Below are 25,794 nucleotides of genomic sequence, written 5' to 3'. Positions count from 1 at the left end.
CCTCGCAGGAATGGGAGTGGCTGGCTCTGCGCTGACATGGCTGACATCATACCTCAATGACCGCTCCTACCAAGTGTCATGGAGAGGGACCCTGTCGGCCACCCGCCCCCTGTGGACGGGTGTCCCCCAGGGCTCGGTCCTAGGACCCCTTCTCTTCTCCCTCTACACTAAATCTCTGGGTAACATTATCACGTCTCATGCCTTCTCGTATCATTGCTATGCCGATGATACTCAACTCTTCCTCTCCTTCCCTCCCTCAGATAACCACGTGTCTGAGCGGATCTCGGCCTGTCTGTCCGACATCTCCGCCTGGATGACGACCAACCACCTCAAACTGAACCTAAGCTAAACAGAATTGCTCCACCTGCCGGCCAAATCCTCCCCCCTGACCGACCTTTCCATCACAGTCGAGAATGCAGCTGTGACCATGTCCCCGACCGCCAAGAACCTTGGTGTTGTCCTTGACAACCAGTTGAACTTCTCCGCTCACATCGCAGCGACAACCAGTACCTGCAGATTCCTCCTGAGCAACGTCAGAAGGATCCGCCCCTTCCTGACAAAAGAAGCCACCCAACTCCTCGTCCAATCAACAGTCATCTCCCGCCTCGACTACTGCAACGCACTGCTTGCTGGCCTTCCGGCCACTGCCACCAAGCCTCTTCAACTCATTCAGAATCCAATCTTTCGCCGTCGACTAAAGACGCACTTCTTCAACCATTATCTGAACAAATAAAATAGAAAAATGTAACCCTAACTAACCTTATTGTCATGCACTTGTCCTAATATACTAACCTACACTGTAGCCCTCAACACTTTGAACATTGTTACTCAGCTGATTTGTGCCCTTCCTGATGACTTGTCGTACAGAACCAGTGGCGGCCCGTCAATGGGGGCGCTAGAGCGCCGCCCTCCCTGTTAAAAGAGAGAAGAAGAAGACATTTTTTTTTTTAGTTTTTTTTTTATAGCCCTATAAATAATATAAACATGTTTAAAATGAATAATATTTACTCATTTTAAGTATGTTTGTGTTTCCAATGCACAATATAACGTTAACACTATGATCGCAGATGACGAGTTAAGACGTCATTCCTAGCCATGCTCATTCTGCCGAAGATGCCGTAACTCGTCTTTGATATCAATATTTCAAAAAACTGTGATCGAAATCATATTTCCCCTCCGGAGCCCTGAGACACACTGCAAAGCTCCACTCAACTCTCTAGCGGTTCAAGAGCGCCATCTGGTGGCCGATCGGCAGATCGCCAACCGGAAATGACCCTTTGAACCGGTAGTGCTCATCCATATGTGGTCCGGGCACTCGCTATCGTTAGAGAGACTCCGTCTTGATACAGTGAACATCGATCGGTGCAAATAACTCGAAAAAACAACATGATTTGGACGTATATACTATTATACAACCTGGAAATGGATCGGGCATTTCTCCATCCCATAATAGAAAAGATTCTGTTCCACGCTCATCTGCCAGCGGCGCGAGGAAGCCACGGTAAGATTCAGCGTTATATTCTAACGTGTTCCATATAAACTGCTATGATGAACATATGACCCACTCTGGATGAATCATCTAACGCTGCCCACGGAATTATAAACGATCCCCCGCTCATCCGGTCATCATCAGATGATACGTAGTACCTCCTAGAAGCACATCCAGTTGACATTTTTTATCTCGCACAGATTCCTACCAAACTGTATTTGATCATCAATATAATGCATTTAGGGCTATAAATCACGTTCTGAAGAAAGCTGCAGAAAACGATAAAAACATACTTATACTTTAGACCATATTTTAGTATGAATATGTGAATGAAAAAGTTTAACGTTGCTACACCCTGAACAATACATATAGGACATTGAATGGGCCATAATAATGGCAATTTAGCAATAGAATTAAAAAAGTTATAGCCCTGCAAAGAAGGGGAACTTCTCCATAGACAAATAGAGATGGCGAGGGATGGTAAATTATGAATTTAACCCATGGCGATCAAAGTGTTAATATATCAAATATAAATAATCGTTTTCCTGAACAGGAAGTGACTCACTGTCTGATAGAGAATACGTTCCGTTACCGTAGCCGCATTTCTCCTAGCCGCATTTCTCTCGGGCTAGACGCAATAGCGCTTACAGTGGGCGTGCACGCCGTGCACTGGTTTCATCGCTGTATCCGTCGCAGCCAATCAGTGCGTAACGCGATGTGCGTTGAAATATGATGTATTATGATGGAAGCCGGGCGCGCTTTGAAGCGGTCTAAGCAAGCAGCGTCTATAATTTCCGTAGCCGCATTTCTCGGAGACGCTCTCTGATTGGCCGACGTCAGTTTTTTCCGTAGCCGCATTTCGCGGAGACGCTCTCTCTGATTGGCCGACGTCAGTTTCTGGTTAGTAGATAGTTACTCTATGCTAGCTGTTGTGTTGTTGTGATGCAGCTATTTGTCTTAGAGCGTGACAGCAAGTTCTTTCGACGGTTAAGCTTAGGCACTCTTTCAAAGTTGGTTAAGGTTAGAGTTTGTCTTAGAGCAGGGCGATAGGAACGCCAGGTAGTTTGCAGGCTGTTCGATGCGGAAATGGGCAAAGACACAGCTCGTCACTCACACAGTACTTGTTGGCTAACAACAAGAAGCTATATATGGATGCAGTGTGGACATGGATGGACATCAACACAGTCTGGACAGTGGAGTGGATATACTTTATCAAGCCCTTCTTCCTGCTGGACCACTGTGCGTTTCAACTTAACAAGGTAGAGTTGCGATATCTCTCTCTCTCTCTCTCTCTCTCTCTCTCTCTCTCTCTCTCTCTCTCTCTCTCTCTCTCTCTCTCTCTCTCTCTCTCTCTCTCTCACTCGCTCTCTGATTGTGTAGGGCATATTGGCTGCATTTGACTGACTGTGATCATGATTGATGGCAATGGTGATAGTTGTACCTAATTAAATATTTGCCAATGCGTGGTACATGTTTGCAAAATGTTTGGTATAGCGCCCCCCCATGGAGAAGAATGTACCGGCCGCCACTGTACAGAACTTGTAAGTCGCTTTGGATAAAAGCGTCAGCTAAATGACTAAATGTAAATGAACACGATGCTCACTGAACTGTGTGGCCTCTCCAGGTTCATGTAGGCTCTGTGGAGCATGTAGATGATGGCATTGTCCACCCGATATTTGCCAGCTACCCAGCGTCATGCCTTGAGCACCCTGGGGTTGGTGTTGTCTGGTCCTCTGGCCTTGTTTACATTGTTTGTGTTGTTTACATCTTGGAGAACTGCCTCTGCACCTGGCTGATGGTCAACGTGGGGAGGGGGGGGGGTGCTACTGTCTCCAGGGTGGAGTGCTTGGGGGATGGGGAGGGGCATCGGTGTTGATGGGTGGGGGAGGGGTGGCAAGAGGCTCCTGTTACTGCGGGGTCCGCGGGATGTTACTCATTACTATTGAATCCAGTGAAAAAGAATGTGCTGCATCACTAGTTTCATTACTTTTTAGATGTGGAGCACCTCATTGACAACTGCATTTCCGCGTTACATTGAGCTCACGGGAGAGAGAGCCGGTGGAGAACATGAATGAATGTAAACTCTGTGCGGTGTAGAGAATGTGAGAAATGGTGTCACCATTGTACCAACGATGTTCAGGTTTGGAAAAGGGGAGTGAGGGATTTTAGATGTCCCACGTGTGAGAGGGAAGAGGAGGAGGTGGTTGGCGATGGTGGTCTAGTGGTGGGAGGGGAGGTGCTGGAGGAGGTGAAGCAGTTTTGCTATCTGGGAGATGAGATGGACTGTGAGGCGGGAGTGGAAAGGACGGTGAGGGCTAGAGTGGCGGTGGTGTGGAGGAAGTGGTGGTAAATTAGTAGGCTATTGGTGAATCGAAACAGAGGTAAAGATCAGAGGAGGGATATATGTGTGAGATCAGTTCTCCTGTATGGTTCATAAACGTGGGCAATGACAAAAAGGGTGATGGTGGTGTTAAGGAGCTGTGATCGGAAGATGTTGAGGTATGTGGCGGGAGTCAGATGGCAGGACGGGAGGACCAGTGCCGAGGTGGATGAGATCTGTGGTGTCAGGGAAATTGATTTCAAGGTGAGATATGGACGTCTCAGGTGGTTTGGACATGTGAGAAGATCGGAGGAGGGGGGGATGTTGAGAGGGCTGGAGGAGATGATTGTGGATGGGCGGAGGCCGAGAGGGAGACCGAAGCAGACGTGGAGGGGATGTGTGGAAAATGATATGAGGGATCTGGAGATACATGAAGACATGGCACAAAACCGTGCCCAGTGGCGTGGAGTCATCGCCCCGTCCAACCTCACTGTAGTGGGAAAAAAGGATGTAAAATGAAGATGATGATGATGATGATGATGATGATGATGATGATGATGATGTGGATGAGAGCCTTGCCATTTATCAACTCTGCATGCGCAGATTGATAAACCTAGATCTCTGGACAATCCAGAGACTCCGTGGGCAATCTGCGCATGCGGAGTTGGGGAGTAGGTGCGAAAATGTAACTATAGCTTGGCAGAGAAAGTGCCGATCGACTTGGGATTGGTCTCTCCGTGTTCAGGAGACTCAGGCGTATGAAAGTCTATTGGATCATGTCTCCAGCACCCCCACAGCCGTAGCTACAACCACTTAATATCAAGGCTCTCATCCACATTCATTCATTTTCTCCCCCTGCACTCTCTCCCATGATTTCAGAATACCAGAAGTGTTGCAGTGGTCTATAGACCGGAAATGTCACTAACTCGTTCACTTATTCATTCAGTCGGTCAGTCACTAACCATTAATTTAACCACTCTGCCCCTAGTGGTGGCTCACATGCATTGCATGTTGTGTAGGACCAGCTCAATGCTTTGCTCTATGTCCTTGTTTTACTAGGTTTCCAAAAACATTTGCATGAGGCATGTCAGTGTTTATTACTTAATTGAAGTAGAGGACACCTTCATACTTAATTACTCAAATGTGTTTCCCCTCAAAGTAATATACATAGTTTCTTCAAGTTTTAAGTTTCTTTATTAGTTGTCATACAGAAGTACAGAATACTTTTATACAAAATGCTTCTTTCTGTTACGCTCCAGAGACTGTGCTAGGCAAAAATAGATAAGTATAAAATAAGTATAGCAAGTATAAAATAGAAGTCAAGTACATAGACAAAAATGTTCAGTATATACATATAGACAATGCTCAATGTAGAGTAGAAGTAACTGAGTTACCATACAATATACTATACAGTGCAAAGGATGAGGTACAATTTAGGTACAATTTACAGTAAGGTGTAATGAGGTATGGGTTGTAGTGCAAATTCTTTACCAATAAATATAAAGTGTGCTTAGGTGTTCTAAAGTGGTTAAAGTTGGTGCTGCAGTGAGTTGTATGTTTAAAGTGAGTGTGTGCGTGTGGATGTGTGTGCTGTGAGTGCATTTGATGGTTGTTACATATTGTTATTGTTCGTTGAGCATCCTGATGGCCTGGGGATAGAAGCTTCTTCTGAGTCTCTCTGTGCTTGCCATGAGACTCCGGTATCGCTTGCCTGACCGCAGCAGTTCAAAGAGGCAGTTGTTTGGGTGGCTCGAGTCTTTGATAATTCTCTTAGCCTTGCCCATGCACCGCTTGTTGTAAATGCCCTGGAGAGTGGGAAGCCCCCCTCCAATTGTGCGTTCGGCTGAACGGGCCACTCTCTGTAGTCTGCTACGGTCTTGTGCGGTGCTATTCCCAAACCAGGAGGTGATATTGCCAGTCAGGATGTTCTCTATTGTGCATGAGTAGAAGTTCTTAAGGATCTTCTGACTGACAGGGCGGCTAGGTGGTGTAGTGGACAAGTCACTCGCCACCAGTGTGGAGACGCTAGGATTCGCGTGTTCGAATCCAGCTCTCCACATTGTTTTTCAGTTTGGCTGGTCGTCCGCAGTAATACACATTGGCCGTATTACGGGGAGGGAAAACTGAAGGGTGGGGATCGAACGTTGTGAACAAGCGACTCCTACAAGTCGGTTGGTGCGCCTGCGCAGTAGAATCAGGAAGTGTCGGGGGCAGCGTGAGCCTCCCACGCGTTACTCCTCGACACTGAGAGGTCGAGCTGCGCAGGTGAAAAGATGCGACTGCTGTTACCTCAAGTACCGGAGGGGACTTGTGCTATGTATGACTTAGTCCACATTGCAGCCGGCTTGTGGGAGGCAAGAAACAGCGTTCGTGACAGGGGAGGGTTGAATTGGATGATACGAAATTGGGATGGGAGAAAATATAGAAAAATGGGAGAAAAAGTGGATCAAAAAAAAAAAAAAAAGGATCTTCTGACTGACTTGGAACTTCCTTAGGCGCCTGAGGAAGTAGAGGCGTTGCCGTGCCTTCTTCACAACACTGTCAATGTGTGTGGTCCATGTCAAGTCCTCGGATATGTGGACTCCAAGGTACTTAAAACTGTTCACTCTCTCAACCGGTGCCCCGTCGATGCTGAGGGGGCTGTAGTCCCTGACCCCCGACCTCCTAAAGTCCACAATCATCTCCTTTGTTTTGCTGACGTTCAGGGAGAGGCTGTTCTCTTGACACCATCCCGCTAAAACCTTGACCTCCTCCAGGTAGGCCCTCTCGTCGTTTGCAGAGATCAGGCCCACCACTACTGTGTCGTCAGCAAATTTGATGATTGTGTTGTTGTTCCGCTGTGCCACACAGTCATGTGTGTACAGGGAGTAGAGGAGGGGACTCAGAACACAGCCCTGGGGGGTCCCTATGTTGAGAGTGATGGATGAGGAGGTGCAGTTGCCTGCTCTCACCACCTGGGGTCTGCCCGTCAGGAAGACATACATATAAAGTAATATAAGAAAAGATTGAATGGAGTTCGGCTGCCATCTGATTTGTGCTTCACTGCAACAGTGAACAGCAAAAGTATACAGCATACATTTGGTCAATAGCTTTGCTTTTAAAATGTGTATTTAACACTCATATTGAAGTATTGTTCTAAAAGTAGCTTTGCATCACTTTAAAAAAAACACTGTTACTCATTAAAATATTAACGCATAGTTAATGAGTTACCCTCAACACTGGTCAGCACACGTTGTCAAGTCCACACTCGAAACAAACTCTTTGAAATGTGAGGCAGATGGAATATCACCAGCCCTTTCTTTCCACATACACAAGTGTAACATGGCATAAACACGGTAAAGAAAATGTCCATGCTTATCAAGACCTATACAGGACACCTATACTAATGTCAAAGTTCATTTAAATAGCGATTATTTAGCTCATTTAGAATAGGGTGACCATATTTAGATTTCCAAAAAAGAGGACATGCTGGCCCCAGCCTCGAGATACTTAATGATACTTTGCACAATCGAAGCGGGCATGGCCACCTTCATTTCACTATGTCTTGTGTACTGTACTGTATGTGATGAATAAACCTCTTGAATCTTGAATCTCTACTCAAAGTTGACTCAAAGATGCCTTTATTGTTTTAACATATATGCTTGGAAACATGCACCCAGAAAAGCGGCAATTCTTTTTTATACTTGAACTTGAGGACTGCATACTTTTTTTGCAAAGCTTATACATTATGCTTAGGCTTATAGCACATGCATAAGCCTGGTCTCTTTTGAAAGAGAATATTCTGAAGTTACTAATGCAAAAAAGAAAAATCACTTTTAGTGCTAATGAAATAGAGTAGCATATAGGTCTGAACTTGAGTTGAACGTGAACTTGTGTACTCACATTTTTCTGCAGTGGTTGCAATATCCCACATTTAACCACATAACATGCGCCCAGAAAAGTGGCAATTTTTTTTTACTTGAACTTGAGGACTGCATACTTTTTTTGCAAAGCTTATCTTTATACTTTATGCTTATAGCACATGCAAAAATCACTTTTAGTGCTAACATAGGGCTGAACATGAGTTGAACTTGTGTACTCACGTTTTTGTGTAGTATAGTTGCAATATTCCAAAATAATATATATATTTTTTGTATAAGCTGGAAAACACCGCAAATCCATAGCCTGAAGGGACATGGGCCTGAAGGGACATTAACGTGTGTTGTCTGGCCTTACAAATACATTTGATTTTGATTTGATTATCAATAAGGTAGGATATCTGGAACACACAAACACACTCTTTTTTAAATCACATGCCATGAAACTCTGGGACCTGGCTGAATTTAAGACTGCACAAATCATGTTTAAAGCACGAAACAATTCACTCCCGGGTAACATCCAAAAATTCTGTTATAGAGAGGGGGGTTACAATTTAGAGGAGAGTCTAACTTCAAGAAACAGGCTGTTCATTCAACAATGTATGTATATTTCAGTTTGTGGAGTCATTATGAGTTGCATAAGATAATAGAGTGTGAAGGTATACTGAATACTGTCTATCTGTATGTCATATGTTATGATGAATTGAAAATGGGGGACCCTGATGTAAACAAGATGAAAGTCTTTCTCTGGTCTGCATCCCCTTAACAATTGTGTGTATTGAGCCGTACTGTATTGTACCCATTCTGCAATCTGTTAATAAAGTTTTCAATCAATCAATCAATCAAGGGGGTAGGAATACATACGTTTACACTTCATTCTATACTCCTGCTTGTTTGTTTTTTAATCTGTTTATTACTTGTTTTTTTATTATTATTTATTTTCAATTTATGTTCGAAATAAATAAACGCATTCATTCAAGATATTGTGTGAGCAAACGTATAGTTAATTTACTCCCTCGAGTCTGGCCCCGCGCGGATCTCGCAGCTGTGCCCGCACAGTGCAATACTCCAATTCAGCCATTGGCAATTCAGCCATTGGGTGGGTGGCGCTGCTGAGCGGCCCTGACAGCGCAGCCGTCAGCGCGCGGCCCTGAGAGCGCCGCTGGCTCTGCGGCTCTGCAGCTGCATGATAATCTGGCGAGCCATGTAAAAAGTCGCACGCCTGACATATCGGCATGTAACTCGAGAACCGAGGCACGGATTTTGGCGATTCAGATGGCATTCGAACGGCAACGAATAGCGCTTTAATTCGGTAATTTATATGTTCGGCGAAAAATGCAGTCCCGAGCCTTCAGATGCTCGCAAAGGGCTGTGAACTTGAAACTGAAACTGAAAAACAATGAAACCCCGGACATTTCCATGCATTTATAAACCCCCCCCCCCCGGACGCCCCGAACAGGGCGTGAAAAGAGGACATGTCCGGGCAAAAGAGGACGTTTGGTCACCCTAAATACTCTGTTTGTACCAGGCACACAATAGGGCTCCCATCATTGACTAAGGTAACCCGAGCAGCTATATTCAGTGTCTTGGTTTAGCAGAGGGATGATGGTTCACTGTAACCTATACCTCTACAGGGAGGGGAGGGGGGGTGTCTGCTGATGACCTTCTGTCACTCTCCTGGATTCACAGGATATTATGACTGAACCTCCACCAACCTGACTACAGATTTGGAACTCTGTTTCAATAAGTGGTGTATACGTTTATCGTCATTATCATAATGTCGGCCATTATCAGTGTTGTTTTGATATGAGGTTGTGATAGTCAGGGGGGCATAGTTGATAATGACGTAATGAAATGACAGTTTGCCAACATATTGACACAGCTTCCTTACGTCATGCTCAGGTTGGGTTCCTTTCCACCCTGTTCCCCACCCAATTGCTCTCTTGGGATGACCTACGTTGTGTGTATGCTTGTGTATGTGTGATAGAAAGTAGGGCTGTCCCGATTATCATTCTTTTGGGCTTTGAAACATCAACAGTAATGATCAGAGATTAATCGAAGTTACACAAAGTTTAAATTCAGCGGTTAAATGAGAGCTACAGCATCATTATAGCCTTTCTGAAAGCTCATGACTGAGAAGAACTGATCTTCCAAATGACTGTTGGATTATTATTATTATTTTTTTTTTATCCACTTTTTCTCCTCCTGTTTTTCTGTGTTTTTCTCCCATCCCAATTTTGTCGTTATGCCAACCCCTCCGCGTGTTGCTTTTTAACAGCGGAGCAGTGCAAGAATGTGACAATTTGACCATGTGACCGCGGCAACGCGGGAGAGCGGCAGTGCGGAAATAGGCTGTCTCTAAGACAAACTCTAACCTTAACCAGCTCCTTAACAGCGCCTAAACTTAACCGTTCTAACCTTAACCAACTCCGAAACAATGCCTAACCTTAACCTTAACCATAACCATGCCTAACCTTAACCATAGAAAGAATATTGCCATTCTCTAAGACAAACTCTAACCTTAACCAGCTCCTTAACAGCGCCTAAACTTAACCGTTCTAACCTTAACCAACTCCGAAACAATGCCTAACCTTAACCTTAACCATGCCTAACCTTAACCGGCGAAAGAATACACGTAAAAAAAAAAAATCATGTTAAAAAAAAAATTTGATGGGATTCGAACTCGTCAACAACGGACCGCAGGACCGCTGCTCTGCCAGGTGAGCTGAAGCGCCGAATGAAAATCATGGCGGATTAGGGCGGTTACATAATTCCGCTCTGCGGTTGCCGCGCCTGCCGCGGGGCGTGTCGCAGTTAATCAGGGAAAACGCGGAAGCAAAAGCAGCACTGCTCCGCTGTTATTAAGCAATAGGCAACCCCTCCCCTTCCTGGCCGTTGCTCGCATGTGCCCCCCACTGGTCGGTCTAAGGAGCCCTGAAGTCTATCAGATGCTTCCTCCGAGACATAGGAGACAGCCAGCAGCATCTTTTCACCTGCCAGCGTGGACTCTCATTGGTGAGGTGTAACGTGTGGGAGGTCACACTACCCTCACCATCTCCCTCCCTCGCTGTGCAGGCGCCCTGACCGACCTGTAGGAGTCGCTGTTTACAATGACCAGAATACCACCCCACCGGCTTCCCTCCCGCTGACTCTGCCAATTGAGCCAGTATGACGGCCGGCCAAGCCGGAGGCAACGCTGACAGCTGGATTCGATACCAGTGTCTCTCGTGTTGGTGACAAGCGATTTGTCCGCTGCGCCACCCAGCCACCCGGGATTATTATAAACTATTTATTATGCTAATGTAGAAGCATTCGGGACAGCCATAATGGAAAGGGAGAGAGCGAAGGCCTGAAAACATTCTTATTTCAAAAGGCCTTTGATTGCTAGCTATTTGTGATAAAAAATGTCTTGTGCTGTTGTTTTGAATTTTCTGTTTATATATTGTTATATGTTTTTAACTGTTTTAGTATATTATTATTAATAATTATTTTTTAACTGTTTTATGTAGCACTTTGGGATCCTAGTGAATGAAAAGTGCACTACAAATACAATGTATTATTTTATTATTATTATTGTGTACAACCGTGAGTGAGATTATTTTGTATAATTATTTGCACCTTCATGCACACACACACGCACGCAGTGACAGTGACACATTTGTCTTCCAGGATCCTGAACAGCACTCTGTTTGAGAGCTGGGCCATCATCGGGCCGTACCCATCCTGGTGGCTCTTCAACGCCTTGCTGCTAGTCCTCCAGCTGCTCCACGTCATCTGGTCCTACCTCATAGCCCGCATAGCTATAAAAGCCATGCTGCGAGGCAAGGTGGGTGTCCCCGAGCAGCAGACGATGAGTCACAGATAGTGTAGAACAAGGTGCTGTGGGCGGGGTCGCCCTGCAAGTAGTAATTAGAACTGCGTTCTGAGGCATTGTCGCCGTTGACCCCTGACCTGACATGACATGTGTCTGATTCCTTGTCCTCAAGGCACAAGGAATGATCTGACAAAAAAAATCTGTTTAGAGTTTTATACTACAGTGTGTCTGTTCTGCTTATCTACATTTGATGAAGACTAGTCAGCAGTAGGTTCAATCAAGGCTACCATTGTGGTTTTATAAGGCTCTATTACTGCTGATTGTGTCAAATGCCGTCGCTCATCATTACTGTAGTACAGCACAGGAAAACCCACTGGCCTTATTCAGTGTTTTTTCCAACTTCTTCTCAGGAGACTTGGGACTACATTGTCACTACAATGTTTTACTCTACCGGCCTTATATCGCAGGGACTTTGAATGGCTTTGGCAACATATCATAGCGATTGCCGAAGAGCAAAACCTGCTATCTGCATAAAAGAAAGTGGGGGAAAACCTCCTATCTGCACTTTGTGAGGCATGAATACCTGTTTGGTATTGTTAACACATAATATAGTAATATAGTCCAAAAACAGTGTTTGTATTGGGTATCCTTAAAAGAATTGCACTTTGCAAGAAGACAACAAGTTTTTTTTGTTTAATCAAATAAGTGCATTTTTCAGATAGGAGGTTTTGCTCTTCGGCCATCGATAGTTCATTAATAGTTTCTTAAAAGAACAATCTGGGGGTACATAAAGAATTCTTCTGTAATTCATCTTTGCATCCCAACCCAATTTCTTCTTTTTGACGGACAGCACTTCTAACAACATGCAATAGTAATGATAGTAATGCAAGCCCGGCGTTCGCAGATGAGCATAGGATTCTTGTGGCAACGCGTAACATAACAGTGTAGCTCTCTGTTCTGCCTCCCTCTGTTCCTGTCTCTCTTTCTCTCTGCAGGCCCAGCTTTGTTTCTTCTCCCTCTGGAAACGAGAGGGGGATGCTGTCTTTCCATCTTTCTCTCTCTCTGCACTGAGTCCTCATCCACTCCTCTCTCACTTCTCCTCACTCACTCTGTCTCGTCTTTGACAACTTTACCCTCTCTGCTCTCTCACCGTAAGTCTGCATCTGATCATTTTCCTTTCTGACATCCTACTACCGTCACTGTCACTCTTTCCACTCCCTTGGAAGATTTATATCACCGTAGCGAAGTACACAAGCACACTAGAACGGCGCTGCCTGTCGTACATCAATATCAATAAAGAGACACAAACTGCTATTGATGAAATGAACAATGCATGCGGTTGGATGCGTATTGAATTAAGTGGCTGCTCAGGGGAAAGTGACAAATGGTAAGTACTGCGGTAAGCGGGTTATGTCAGATATTTCTCACTGTTTCATATTACTCAGGAGCTAGTTCTGGCCCACAGCACCACCATGTGGTTAGAATGAGTACAATTTTCTCTCTGTGGCACTAGATCCTTCCTCGTAAGAATTCAAATTCAACAGAGAAATAACCATCTGAACATATGAAATAAAACATTGTAAGAACTCCATTGTCTCCAAATACTGTTACATTCTTCCTGAGCTTTCTTCCTCCCCCATTACCTCATAGTTTGTCTTTTCTAACTAGAACTGACGCCCCCGTGTGTCTTCCCCCGTCCGTTAGGTCTGCAACGACGTCCGCAGCGACATCGAGAGTAGCTCGGAGGACGAGACGGACACGCCCCACCTCAAAGCCTCCCCTCACACCAACCCTGCCTCCCCCAAGGGAGAGAATGGGGTCAACGGCCACTACGCTGCTCCCAAAGCCAGGGCACAGAACCACAGTAGCTGGTGACCCAAAGGACAAGCCCCCCCCCCCCCCAGGCACCTCATCCTACATAATGTCTTGAACAGTGTTTCATTCTCATGTATCCTGGACAGTTCAAAGCCAAGGCTCCGCCCATTCCCCCTCCCATCCCAGGACTGCACTGACAGTGAGCAGGTGTGTTGTGAATAGCTGATGGATGATGCAGAGAGACACTGACTGAGATGACACACGAAAGCCCTCTGCAAAGGAGATGTTACTCCGTCATATCATTTGGGTGTAACAACACACGTGCCGTTACAATTTGTCCACATTTCCACCCCCCACCCCATCTCCCATTGGGTGGCTTACTTGTGATTTAGCCTCCAATAGATTAGCCTTGGCCCTCTGACACATGTGACAAAAGTGTAAAAAAAAAAATGTAATCCCAAATGATGAAATGAGAAGTGACTGGTTTTAGATGATTCCAGGAGTAGATGGCAGCGTTTGGATTTGTTTTCTACCGAGTTTTACTGCTGCAGTTTTAGAGTCAATGTTCTCTCCCCAGTTTTAATGGTCAGATGAACATTTTGAGTGTTTGTTTAGCCACATTGTTTAGTAACTTCATGTCTATTTGTTCAGTTCTGTTTTTATTGTTTTATTTGTGTTTGTTTTTTTACTACTTCCAATTGAGACCAAATCTTTATAAAAATGATTACGGTTGTTTTCGTGTTGGACAATGTTGCTTGTACTTTGATGTCACTGCCTAATCTAATATAGAAACCCATGTGAGAGGACTGTGCTATATCTGGTATGATGATCTCATTTGAGTGCCTTGTAAAAGCATATTCCACAAATATATTAATCTGTTGACACTGTTTTTGTTATTGTAGTCCCTTGCAGAGGGCAAATGACATTGCGTTCGAGAAGGTATCGTGTGGTGGTCAAAGTATTTAATATTACAACCAGTGATACAGACATTATGCTAAATCACATCTCCCGCCTCCACAGCACTCTGTGCTCACAAAATAAAACCTGATAGACCATAATATACTATCCCCGGGCCTTTGTGGCACACAAAGACATTTTGAGGGCACAGTAACCATTCATTACCATATGTTAATTACCACATAATCGTCCAAAGATAAGATGAAACATCTTCCACGGTTTTAAGCGATGGACAACTGGGAGGAATGATCATTTCCAAGTCTTTGAAGTCTAGTCTTTCATGGTCTCGTGGTCCTGGTTCTCTGCCGCAATTTGCAGTCGTTTTTGTTTTTCCACAAAGCGGTATCCTCGCAACACGCACAGGAATCCCCCGTAGACCGTCAGTAGCATCATGGAGGTGGAAAAAGCCTTGTATCCAATGTCAGCCAGGCGCTTCCCGGTCAGCATCATGAGGAACCTTTGCAGAAACAAAATCATTGTCAGTGTAGCTAGAATTTCCACATTTTAGCAAACATGAAAAATATTTTTTCCTTGAATTATATTCTTCTGCATCAATATTGATCAACTTCAGCTACTGTCACGTCACGTACCCTCACTGTATTACCATGAGTACTACTGTCACGTACCGTACCTAACTACCTACCCACACTATTACCATGAGTACTACTGTCACATACCCAGTGCCCACACTGTATTACCATGAGTACTACTGACGTACCCACACTGTATTACCATGAGTACTACTGTCACGTACCCACACTGTATTACCTTGAGATCTACTGTCACCGTCACGTACCCACACTGTATTACTACTGTCACGTACCCACACTGTATTACTACTGTCACGTACCCACACTGTATTACCATGAGTACTACTGTCACATACCCAGTGCCCACACTGTATTACCATGAGTACTACTGACGTACCCACACTGTATTACCATGAGTACTACTGTCACGTACCCACACTGTATTACCTTGAGATCTACTGTCACCGTCACGTACCCACACTGTATTACTACTGTCACGTACCCACACTGTATTACTACTGTCACGTACCCACACTGTATTACCATGAGTACTACTGTCACGTACCCACACTATTTACCATGAGTACTACTGTCATGATGTACCCACACTGTATTACCATGAGTACTACTGTCACGTACCCACACTGTATTACCATGAGTACTACTGTCACTGTCACGTACCCACTACCCACACTGTATTACCATGAGTACTACTGTCACGTACCCACACTGTATTACCATGAGTACTACTGTCACTGTCACGTACCCACTACCCACACTGTATTACCATGAGTACTACTGTCACGTACCCACACTGTATTACCATGAGTACTACTGTCACGTACCCACACTGTATTACCATGAGTACTACTGTCACATACCCACACTGTGTCACTGAGTACTACTGTCAGTCTGTAAAATATTAATTGTCCCCACTAAGGCATCGTATTCAGCAGCACATAGCAATGCACACGACAGGAATGTAGCCTAGACAAAGGTAAGTAGATACTAATGTAAGAAACAAGAGGTTGAATATGAGATTAAGAACAAATAGATTAAAAAAATTAGAAGACGTGTCGAAGTAAAAACAATTGACTCACGTTCACATTAGGCTCAATTTAAATATAGATTAAAACTGCAATGTCGTTTTTGGGGGATGCCACTCATTTTAAGAATTCACGTTAGGATATTCCTGTGTCAAAGTTAAATTCAGTCAATATTTGAGAACATCTGGGGCTTCAAGGAATGGGGCACTACTGGCTTGTATGGGGCATAAAACCATTGTGAAGTTAAGCTCTTACACCAATGTGGTTTCAATTCTGGTTGAGAGAGACCTGTTATATAATAAACCTAATTTGTGTGTAAGAACTCAACTCGTTTGATGGCTCCACAACATCCAGGAGAAGTCACAAATTCAAGGGTCATGTTTACAAATAACCCCAACTCACACACAATATTGCTAGAGATCACAGGATCAGAGTGTGACGCTAACGTTATGCTGGTTGCATTGCAAGCTGACAAGACGCGTAATCAAATTGATTATTATATTCATTGAGCTAACATTACACACATACATCATGGCTACAAAGTACCGTAGCGATGCTGTCAAATCACTATCTGAAGCGGAGTGTGTCCTCTGCTGAATGATAGGTCAGGTCAGGTGAAGTTCCAGTGGATGCTGACTGTCCTCAACAAGCAAGCTATAGCTAGCTAGCGTTATCTGCAACGTAAACAACGTTTTGTGACAATTTATCGACCAAATGTATATCTTTGTCTTGGCACGTGCGCTCTCTGGGGCTATTGCGTTCATGATTGCTTACCTTTCTTTACTGTCACAGATAAATGCTGTTTTTATTCTGCCCCTCAATGTCAACACGGCTGATACGGAATTGCACGCTAGCTAATGTTTTACTTCCGTCAGCTACGGAACGCTGAAAGGGACATGTGATTGACAGCGCTCCGGAGTAGGGTCCAGCTGCAGCGCCGAGAATCCTCTCAAGGGGCAATCCTGTGGCAGCCACGAACGCTCGGAGGTGCGCTGTTTTAAGTGATTGATTGATTGAAAACTTTATTAACAGATTGCAGAATGGGTACAATACAGTACAGCTCAATACACACAATTGTTAAGGGGATGCAGACCAGAGAAAGACTTTCGTCTTGTTTACATCAGGGTCCCCCATTTTCAATTCATCAGGACATATATGACATACAGATAGACAGTACTTTTTTTTTTTTTTTTTTTTTTTTTTTTTTTACTAGACATCACTCAGGTGTATTATTGATGCTCTCATTGATACTATGTTTGTTTCTGAAGTGTGTGTGTGTGTGTGTGTGTGTGTGTGTGTGTGTGTGTGTGTGTGTGTGTGTGTGTGTGTGTGTGTGTGTGTGTGTGTGTGTGTGTGTGAGATATATAGAGAGAGAGGGGGGGCTTTGGTAGACTATTGCATTGGTCCATTCATTGAAGATGAACGCAATGTGACATCCTTTACTAGGCTCACCCACCAACAGTGCAGGTGCTGAACTGCTGATCCGAATGTATAGGTAAAAACCATATTATGCGTTTTCATCAATAAGAAAATGGCAAAAAAAAATTCCGCTCGCATGCTCGCATTCACTGGGGGCCTACAAATACATTCTTTCATGGGGCCCAGAATCTGGAGCTACACCCCTGCTGCTACATCTATACATTTATGACATACCAGATTTGCAAATACAGTACTGTTTGTGATACAAAAAGAGTCAAGAAAAGGGAGTATATACATTTGACGTAGAAACTGTACATTGGAGGAGGTTGGGTGGGGGGGGGGGTTGGGTACATTGGGATATTGACAACCATACTGGGTAATTTACATTAGAGGTGGTTGGGGAGGAGGTTGGGGGGGGGAGAAACACTGTATAAACAAGCAAAACTGTACATTGGGGGGGGGGGGGCACACACACTGTACAAACAAGCACAATTGTACATTGGAATATTGACAAAACCATACTAGGTAAATTACTGTACATTGGAGGGGTTGGGTTAGGACATTTACAGGGGCCAGTTTCGAATTGCAGTCTCCCGTAGGTGTCCCTTGAGAGTGGTTTTGAAAGTGGGTAGTGATTCACATTCCTTTACAGTTTTGGGTAGGGCGTTCCACATTGATGTGGCATAATTGCGAAACATGTTTAGTCCCTTGTTTGAGTCGAATCTGGGTTTAACATGATTTGTGGAGCTCCCTCTGGTGTTGTGATCGTGGTATTCACTGACCTTTGGGAAGTATTTTGACATGTACATGGGTACCTTGGTCATGTAGTGTATCTTGTAGACCAGGCTCATTGCAAGTTGCTGTACTCTGTCGTCTACTCTAAGCCATCCTAGGTTGTCAAAGTGGGCAGGGGTGAGGTGGGTTCTAGGAGTAAGGTCAAGCAGTAGTCTGACCAGTTTGTTTTAAGATGTTTGTAATTTTGTTTTTAGCGCCTTTGAGGTGCTTTGGTACCATGAGGTGCAAGCATAGTCGTAGTACCCTTGAATGAGTGCTCCTGCCAGAGTCTTCAGGGTATTCTTGTTTACCAGAGAGGCGATCAGGTACAAGAATCGAGTTCGTTGGTTGACTTTTTTTTTATTACATTGGATGCCATTTTGTCACAGGAGAGATTAGCCTCTAGGATGGAACCCAGGTAGGTAATTTCATCTTTCCTTGTGACAGTATTGTCACCCACTGTAACTGAGAAGCCGTCGGTCTTGCTGAGTTTGTTATTTGAACCGAAGAGAATGGACTCTGTTTTGCCCATGTGTAATGATAGTTTGTTATCAGCGAGCCATATGCAGATTTTGCCTAGTTCTGAGCTGAGGGTTTTTTCAACCTGTAACTTGTTCTTGTCAGAGACCAGCAGGGCTGAGTCGTCCGCAAACAGGAACAAGTTGCAGTCACAAGCTGACGACATGTCATTTGCATAAATTAGGAACAGTAGCGGTCCTAGTATGCTTCCTTGTGGAACACCACAGCTCACTGTGAGGGGGGGGGATAGGGTACCGTTTACCTCCACCATCTGTTCCCTCCCCTCAAGGTAGGATTGCATCCAGCTCACTGATAGACTATCAAAACCAATTGCTTTTAGCTTGTCCATCAGAATGGAGTGATTGACAGTGTCGAAGGCCTTTTGTAGGTCCAGCATGACCATGCCGCAGTATTTGCCCGCGTCCACCTCTTGTTTGATGTGGTCGTTCAAATAGAGAAGGCATGCGTCAGTGGAGTGGGATGTTCTGAAGCCAGATTGGAATTCGTAGATTAGATTTTTTCCGCTAGGTACTTTTCGACCTGTTCGTAGACTATTTTTTCCATGACTTTCGAGATGGAGGTGAGAATAGAAACAGGGCGGTAGTTGCCTGGGTCTAATTTGCTGCCCTTTTTGTGAAGAGGGGTCACCCTCGCAATTTTGAAGTTCTTGGGGACGTGTCCGTGTTTTATGGAGAGGTTTATTATGTGTGTGATGACTGGGGTGATGGCGGCTGCTGAGTCTCTGAGGAATTTGGAGGGGATGTTGTCATGGCCAGTGGCCTTGTTAGGTTGGAGGGCGCTCAGTTTTTTGAGTACCTCATCTGTTGTTACCATTTCCAGCTTGAAGTCGTCCTTGCGGACCCCTAGGTTTTTGTAGTAAGCTACTATGTGTTCTACCCCATAAAGCCCTGAGTGGGAGGGTAGTTTGTTTACCAGTGTTGTGGCTATGTTTGTGAAGAAAATGTTTAAGTAATTGGCTACATCCAGCTTGTCTGTGATGAGTGTGTTGTCCGTTTTTATGTTTATGTTTGAGAATCTGGTTAAGTTTTTTACTGCATCCTAGTTGATTATTGAGTAATTTCCAAAGTTCACGTGGTTTGTTTTTGTTTTCCTCAGTTTTGTCATTGATGAAATTCTTTTTTGCAGTTTTGATCATGGAGTTTACGTCGTTTCTTAGTCTGTTTCTTTCTAGTTTGAGTTCAGTCACATGGGCTTGGAGTTCACTGCTCGTGCTTTTGGTAAGCTTTGACTGACTTTTACGAAACTCAGAGCATTTTGTCTCTGGTTTTCATAGCGGCCAGTATTTCGGAGTGCATCCACGGCTCAGCGCGATTTTTTACCCTGGTGGTTCTTAGGGGGGCCATGTCGTTTAGTATTGTTGAAAATTTGGTTTTGAAACCAAGCCATGTTTCTTCAACCAGTGTACCATTGAGTTCATCTGACCAGTCCAGACTCTCCAGTTCAAGGTTAAAGGCCTCGCTAGAGTGAGCGTGTGTTATTATTGGATTGATTGAACATGTTATTAATGTCCGCCTTGGTTCAAACTGGTTATGCTTAGGCCCTCTTTCGAAGTCGGTTATGCTTAGAGTTTATCTTTAGAGAGGGCGATAGACCACCAGCCCTGATTGATTGAAAACTTTATTAACAGATTGCAGAATGGGTACAATACAGTACAGCTCAATACACACAATTGTTAAGGGAATGCAGACCAGAGAAAGACTTTCGTCTAGTTTACATCAGGGTCCCCCATTTTCAATTAATCAGAACATATATGACATACAGATAGACAGTACTGCTACAACATCTATACATTTATGACATACCAGATTTGCAAATACAGTACTGTTTGTGATACAAAAATAGTGCAGAAAAGAGAGTATATACATTTGACGTAAAAACTGTACATTGACATTGGAGTAGGTGGGGTTGGGGGCTGTACTGTACATTGGAGGTGGTTGGGTGGGTGGGGTGGGGTTGGGTAGGAGGGGTGGGTGGGGAACACTGTACACCTGTACAAGCAAAACTGTACATTGGCATATTGACAAAACCATACTTGGTCATTTACTGTACATTGGAGGGGGTTGGGTTAGGTGCACTGTTTTAAGTGAGCGTGTGTTATTGGATTGATTGATTGAACATTTTATTAATGTCCGCCTTGTTTCGAACTGGTTAAGTTTAGGCCCTCTTTCGAAGTCGGTTATGATTAGAGTTTATCTTTAGAGCAGGGCGATAGACCACCAGCCCTGATTCCAAACTCTAAGCATAACCGACTTCGAAAGAGGGCCCTAAGCATAACCAGTTCGAAACAAGGCGGACATTAATACAATTTTCAATCAATCAATCAATCAATCAATCAATCCAATAACACACGCTCACTTAAAACAGCGCAGGTTCGTGGCTGCCACAGGCTTGCCCAGTGAGAGGATTTTTCCGGCGCTGCAGCTGGACCCTATTGACCCTACTCCCACAGCGCGGTGTTCCTACCTATTGGTTCCTACGCGGAAGTGTTTTGAAGAGAGTAGACACACACTCCGCAATGGCAACATGTGAGAGAGATCAGTCAGAGAACGAAGTTCTCGAGGACCTTGATGATCCAGGTGCTGCGCCATACGGAAACTTTATAAACTATTACACGTTTAATCCACCAGAGAACCGCTTGAGTCTCATTCCTAGTACACTTCTTCAGGATTTAGGATACAACGGCAGCCAGGAGAAAACATTAATCCTCGACGTGGGTTGCAATTCTGGGGTATGTTTACCTCTGGGGGCGATGATAAACTGTAGCTTGCTACATATTTCCATCTGTATTATATAACATAACAATTGCAATAAAACCACGACGAATTGCCATGTTCATGAACGCTTGTCTGCCCTATTCCCCGTTGAATGACAGGAGCTGAGTGTGTCCTTTTACAAACATCTCCAGAAGTCCCAGTCTGAAGGACAGACCCGAGCAGAGGGGGCTCTTCACCTCCTGGGCTTTGATTTGGACGAGAAGCTCATCTTGCGGGCTCAACAGAACAACCCTCTGCCCCAGAACCTGTCCTTCACCACTCTAGACATCACCAAGGACACTGCCGACCAGACGAGCCAGCTGGAGGACTACCTCACAAGGCACCACTGCAGCCACTTCCATCTGTGTCTGTGTCTGGCCGTCACCATGTGGGTCCACTTGAACCACGGAGACGCAGCGTTCCTGCACCTCCTCTCTCGCCTGGCTTCCATCAGCCAGCATCTCCTCCTGGAGGCACAGCCCTGGAAGTGTTACCGCTCTGCGGCTCGTAGACTGAGGAAGCTGGGCCGCTCAGACTTTGACCATTTCAAGACACTGAGGATCCGGGGGGACATGGCAGAACATGCGAGGGAACACTTGGAGCAACAGTGTGGCATGGAGCTCACACAGAGCTTTGGCAGCACCACTTGGGACAGAAGGCTGCTGCTCTTCAAAAGGAAATGAGCTGGGTAATGTTGGTCAATAAAAAAAGTTTGGTGTAGTTTGTCAAGTACAATAATAAGATTAGTCAAACTAAATACAGGGATTCAACAGACGAGAAAACTAGGTATAAACGCGGGTCCTTTTAAATGCATTATCTCAAGGATGTATTCAGGAAATATTGAGAATTAGAAAGATGTGGCTGATTTCTTCCACAACCTCCAAGGTCTACAAGTCACAAGTCTGCAGTGTCATGGAATACGCCTCACTATCCGCCTCAATAGCTCGCTTGGAATCATCCAAAAGAAGGCCATGAAAATAATTGGAGTGGACCAGGACTCTGCCAATGCAACACTCTCCATCCCCAGCCACAGAAGACCGCTGCCACAGTCCTGTACAAAATGCACACACAGCACTTGCCCCATGGACCTCCAGGCCATGCTGCCTCCACTCCATCAGATGTCCTCCTACCCGCCTACACACAGCCACACCAGGCTCCAGAACACGCTCCTTGGACAGCTTTCTACACGCTGCTGTCCGTATATGGAATAGCCTTCCAGAGCATGTTACTGGATCCATTGCAGACAAGTCTTCAGGCCTTCAAATGCAGAACTCAAGACGCCTCCTGACCGTTCCCCTTGTTGACTGTTGAGCTGCAGTTGGCCAACTGGACATTTTCTGGCTATTTTTCACAATTGCAACCAGTCAAAACAAATTTAACATATAAATATGTTTTATTTTTTTGTCAGTCTTTGTTTCAGTAGTCATTTGGCTGGTTGATTGGTGTACACTATGTCCTTAGAAAAATGGTGGGTATACACTAGTGTAGTGTATACCATCAACATCTTTTCCCCCCTACTGGACTGAATACAATTTTACATCATAATGTTGCCCAATAAAACTACTGACTGGTTAGAACTCAGTTTTTTGCATTGCAGGGGATAAGATGTTTTACAGGAAGTGATGTGGCCAATGGGCTATTATCCAGAACAAGTCTCCAGCATCGATTGAACACCAGGTGTCATGACAGCATTGCGCAATAATATTTTCATCATTTTAATTACAGAATACTAAAAATAACATTACATAAAATGTCTTTTTAAAAGAAACCATTGAATATTACAAAGGTCGTAAATTTTTTGCAAAGTTAGGATATAAAATCTTTGAACAATGGTGCATAATTGAAAAAGAAAAATAATTTTCATAAAATGCATATATTAACAGTTCTACCACATAAAAAACGAGATGGGCACAAAATTGCTGAACAGATGAGATGAGTAGACACTGCATTTACCACAGCGAGCTCTCCTTCTGTGAAAAGAAACACTTGAGATGCACACGGCACACACCACAATCAGCTTCAGTTCTCAAGTCATGTCTATGGTAAAAAGAAAAAAATGTTACCATTTATACACAGGTGAAAACAAGTTGTTTTTCTCTCTTCTTTTTTTAAGTTTTTTTTAAAGACTACAAAAGTGACTTGGTGACTGCTCCCATTATATTCACACATCTCATTAGAAAAAGAAAAAAAACCTACTACACTGGCCTTGGTTCCATAAACACACTGTTTTCCACATGTTTAAGCTGTACAATGTTCAAAATAAAAAGAAAATGCATTCCTAACTTGAGAAACCTCACAATGTTATTGTATTCCACCACAAAGAAATGGGGGGAAATAACGTCATAATTTGCCCTTCAGTCTCATAAGTCTTGACCATGGTGCTGAACGTGCAACCTTTCCTATTGCCTACTGTACAACTTCTGGTCAGTCAGATCCACTGAAAAGCTACCATGGTCACATAATTAGTTATCAAGTCAACCTAGAAGAAGTTGGAATAGACTATACATGGGGGGGGGGGGTAAGGAGGTTTTGCTGTGAAGAAACATGCATATTCCAACAGTGTGCTTCCTGCCATCTTCCTCAATTCTCCCCAAGGATTATGTCATCCTGTGTCACATCACCATAAGCCCTTGTTGAGAGAACTCTTAACATCACCAATCAAGGACATTCATAGCCTGGGAGAGAACTGGTCAATCCAGGGCATCCCTCTATTCATTTTTTTTTTTTTTTTAACGACACGCTTGCCAGAGACATGTCCATACAGAGAGGTATTTCATTGGTCTCATGTCCTGTGGGAGACGTGCTGTGTCACATTATTACTGGTAAACGCATACACACACACACACACACACACGCACGCACATACACACACACAGAGGGAAGCAGTCAACACTTGATTATGGGAAATGCACTAACAGTCTTTTCCAGAGTCAGACAAGAAGATAGATACCAATGTTTGACTTTCTGTGTGTTCAGTAGAAAGCTATCCGGCTACAAGCTAACCTAGCACACTAATTAATGGAAGCGGCTGTGTAGTGGCTATCCTAGACCATTGGACCAAAAACACCTCATCCGCTTTCATTAATTTGTGCTGAGCTAGGCTACAGTAGCATGTAGCCAGAGAGTTCTCTGCTGAACTCAAGAGGAATTTGGTATCTATCCTCTCATCCCAACTCTGGAGAAGATGGTGCTTTCCCATAATGTCGGCGTGTACCTTTTAGGATGCTTTGTAAGAAAATGTCAACAAGATATTTTTTTCATAAAGACTTTTGCTGAGTGGTGGAGTCGTTCGCTCCTCCAGTGCAGTAGTAGTAGTAGTAGTGGTTTCAGTGGCCCATGAAGACAAGATGGAGAAAGACGAGAGAGGGTGGGGGAGAGTAGAATAGAGAGAGAGACATTAACCCAGAGGACATCTCAGAAGCCTGAGAACACGGAGGCGTTGCTTTAAGAGAAGGTGGTGAGGCGAGGACGCGCCAGCAGAGCTACTTGGTGGTTTTTGGCTGGTTAGTCGCTCTTGACCGCTGGAGTTTTTTTTAATAGTTTTTTTTTCACCTGGGATCCTGTGCCAATTTGGCAGCAGTGCGCAGTTAGTGAAGCTAATGCTGTTTAGGTTGAGGTCAGTCCCCCTGAGTTAGTGCACACGTTAAGAATCGCCTGCTCGTTCGTTAAGAAAATGCCACCCCCCCCCTTAAAAAAAAAGAAGCAAGAAGAAGAATCAACTCAAAAAAAAAAAAAAAAAAAAAGATTTCAACAATAATTGTTTTATATTATCCACTTACAATTAGCTTTGGAGAGCGAGTTCGTCGCTCAGTTTTACAAGTCTGAAATTAGAGAGAGCGAGAGAGTCATGTGGGGGGATGCTGCTCGTGTTGGAGGAGGGGGGTATAGTTGCTACCACAGTGGGGTCCAGCGAAGCCCCCGAGTCCGGCTCGTTTCTTTTCCTTCCCGCCGGTGGGACAATTCCTCAACGGTGAGAGAGAAAACGAACGCTTGTTCTGCATGAGGGGCGTTTGTAAGTTTGTGTTTTCTTTATTATTGTGTGGGTGAAATGTGCATTTTGCAGTTACACTCCCAGACACTGGATGTGTGCGAGGTGAGCATGCTTCATGTCTGTTTGTGTGAGAGGGAGAGAGAAAACGTGTCGTTTCTCAAGTGGTCATCAGTGCCTTAGGAGCAGGTCTGTCCCCGCAGGCGAGTGGTCTGGTCAGGTGCTGGTGATGGCAGTAGCCGACTGTGTCTCAGTCAGCCGGGCAGACAGACAGGCGGGGGGGCGGGGGGGGGGGGGGGGGCGGTAAGGGGGTCGAGGCTAGATCAACGGGGCTGTGTCCATCAGGGCTTTGTTGGGGTTCAGGATGGCGAAGAAGCGGACGTCCCGGTCCTTGTCGGCCTGAAGCGCCATCACAGTCTCTTCCAGCTCGTCCGCGAAGGAACAGCCGACGTCTTTGAAGTACGCTACGGACAGAGAGACACAATCAGTGGA

At 44.6% G+C, this 25,794-nt stretch overlaps 3 protein-coding genes across 3 annotated transcripts in view; 2 read left to right on the top strand and 1 right to left on the bottom strand.

Annotated features, from left to right (window-relative positions):
- The window catches only part of cers5 (ceramide synthase 5), a 118,620-nt gene extending 104,592 nt beyond the window's left edge, over positions 1-14,028 (top strand). Inside the window, exons 9-10 of the mRNA XM_084317603.1 lie at positions 11,336-11,492; positions 13,185-14,028. Coding sequence (XP_084173729.1) covers positions 11,336-11,492; positions 13,185-13,355 — 328 coding nt within the window. The 3' untranslated portion in view covers positions 13,356-14,028. The remainder of the gene's footprint in view (positions 1-11,335; positions 11,493-13,184) is intronic.
- Positions 14,029-21,076: 7,048 nt separating this feature from the next.
- bcdin3d (BCDIN3 domain containing) lies at positions 21,077-25,051 on the top strand (the record flags this gene model as incomplete). The annotated part of the gene is made up of 2 exons (XM_084315681.1): positions 21,077-21,289; positions 21,434-25,051. The coding sequence occupies 2 exons, from the start codon at positions 21,077-21,079 to the stop codon at positions 21,995-21,997; spliced, it is 777 nt and encodes a 258-aa protein (XP_084171807.1). The 3' UTR covers positions 21,998-25,051.
- The window catches only part of ppp4r1l (protein phosphatase 4, regulatory subunit 1-like), an 81,550-nt gene continuing 80,798 nt past the window's right edge, over positions 25,043-25,794 (bottom strand). The window contains exon 20 of the mRNA XM_084317702.1: positions 25,043-25,766. Within this exon, the coding sequence (XP_084173828.1) occupies positions 25,621-25,766 (146 nt within the window). The 3' untranslated portion in view covers positions 25,043-25,620. The remainder of the gene's footprint in view (positions 25,767-25,794) is intronic.

The sequence above is a fragment of the Notolepis coatsorum genome (genome assembly GCF_963971535.1).
Source record: "Notolepis coatsorum genome assembly, chromosome: 6".
In the NCBI taxonomy this organism is placed as follows: Eukaryota; Metazoa; Chordata; class Actinopteri; order Aulopiformes; family Paralepididae; genus Notolepis; species Notolepis coatsorum.
The sequence above is the reverse complement of the archived record's forward strand: the minus strand, read 5'-3'. Positions and strand labels throughout refer to the sequence as shown.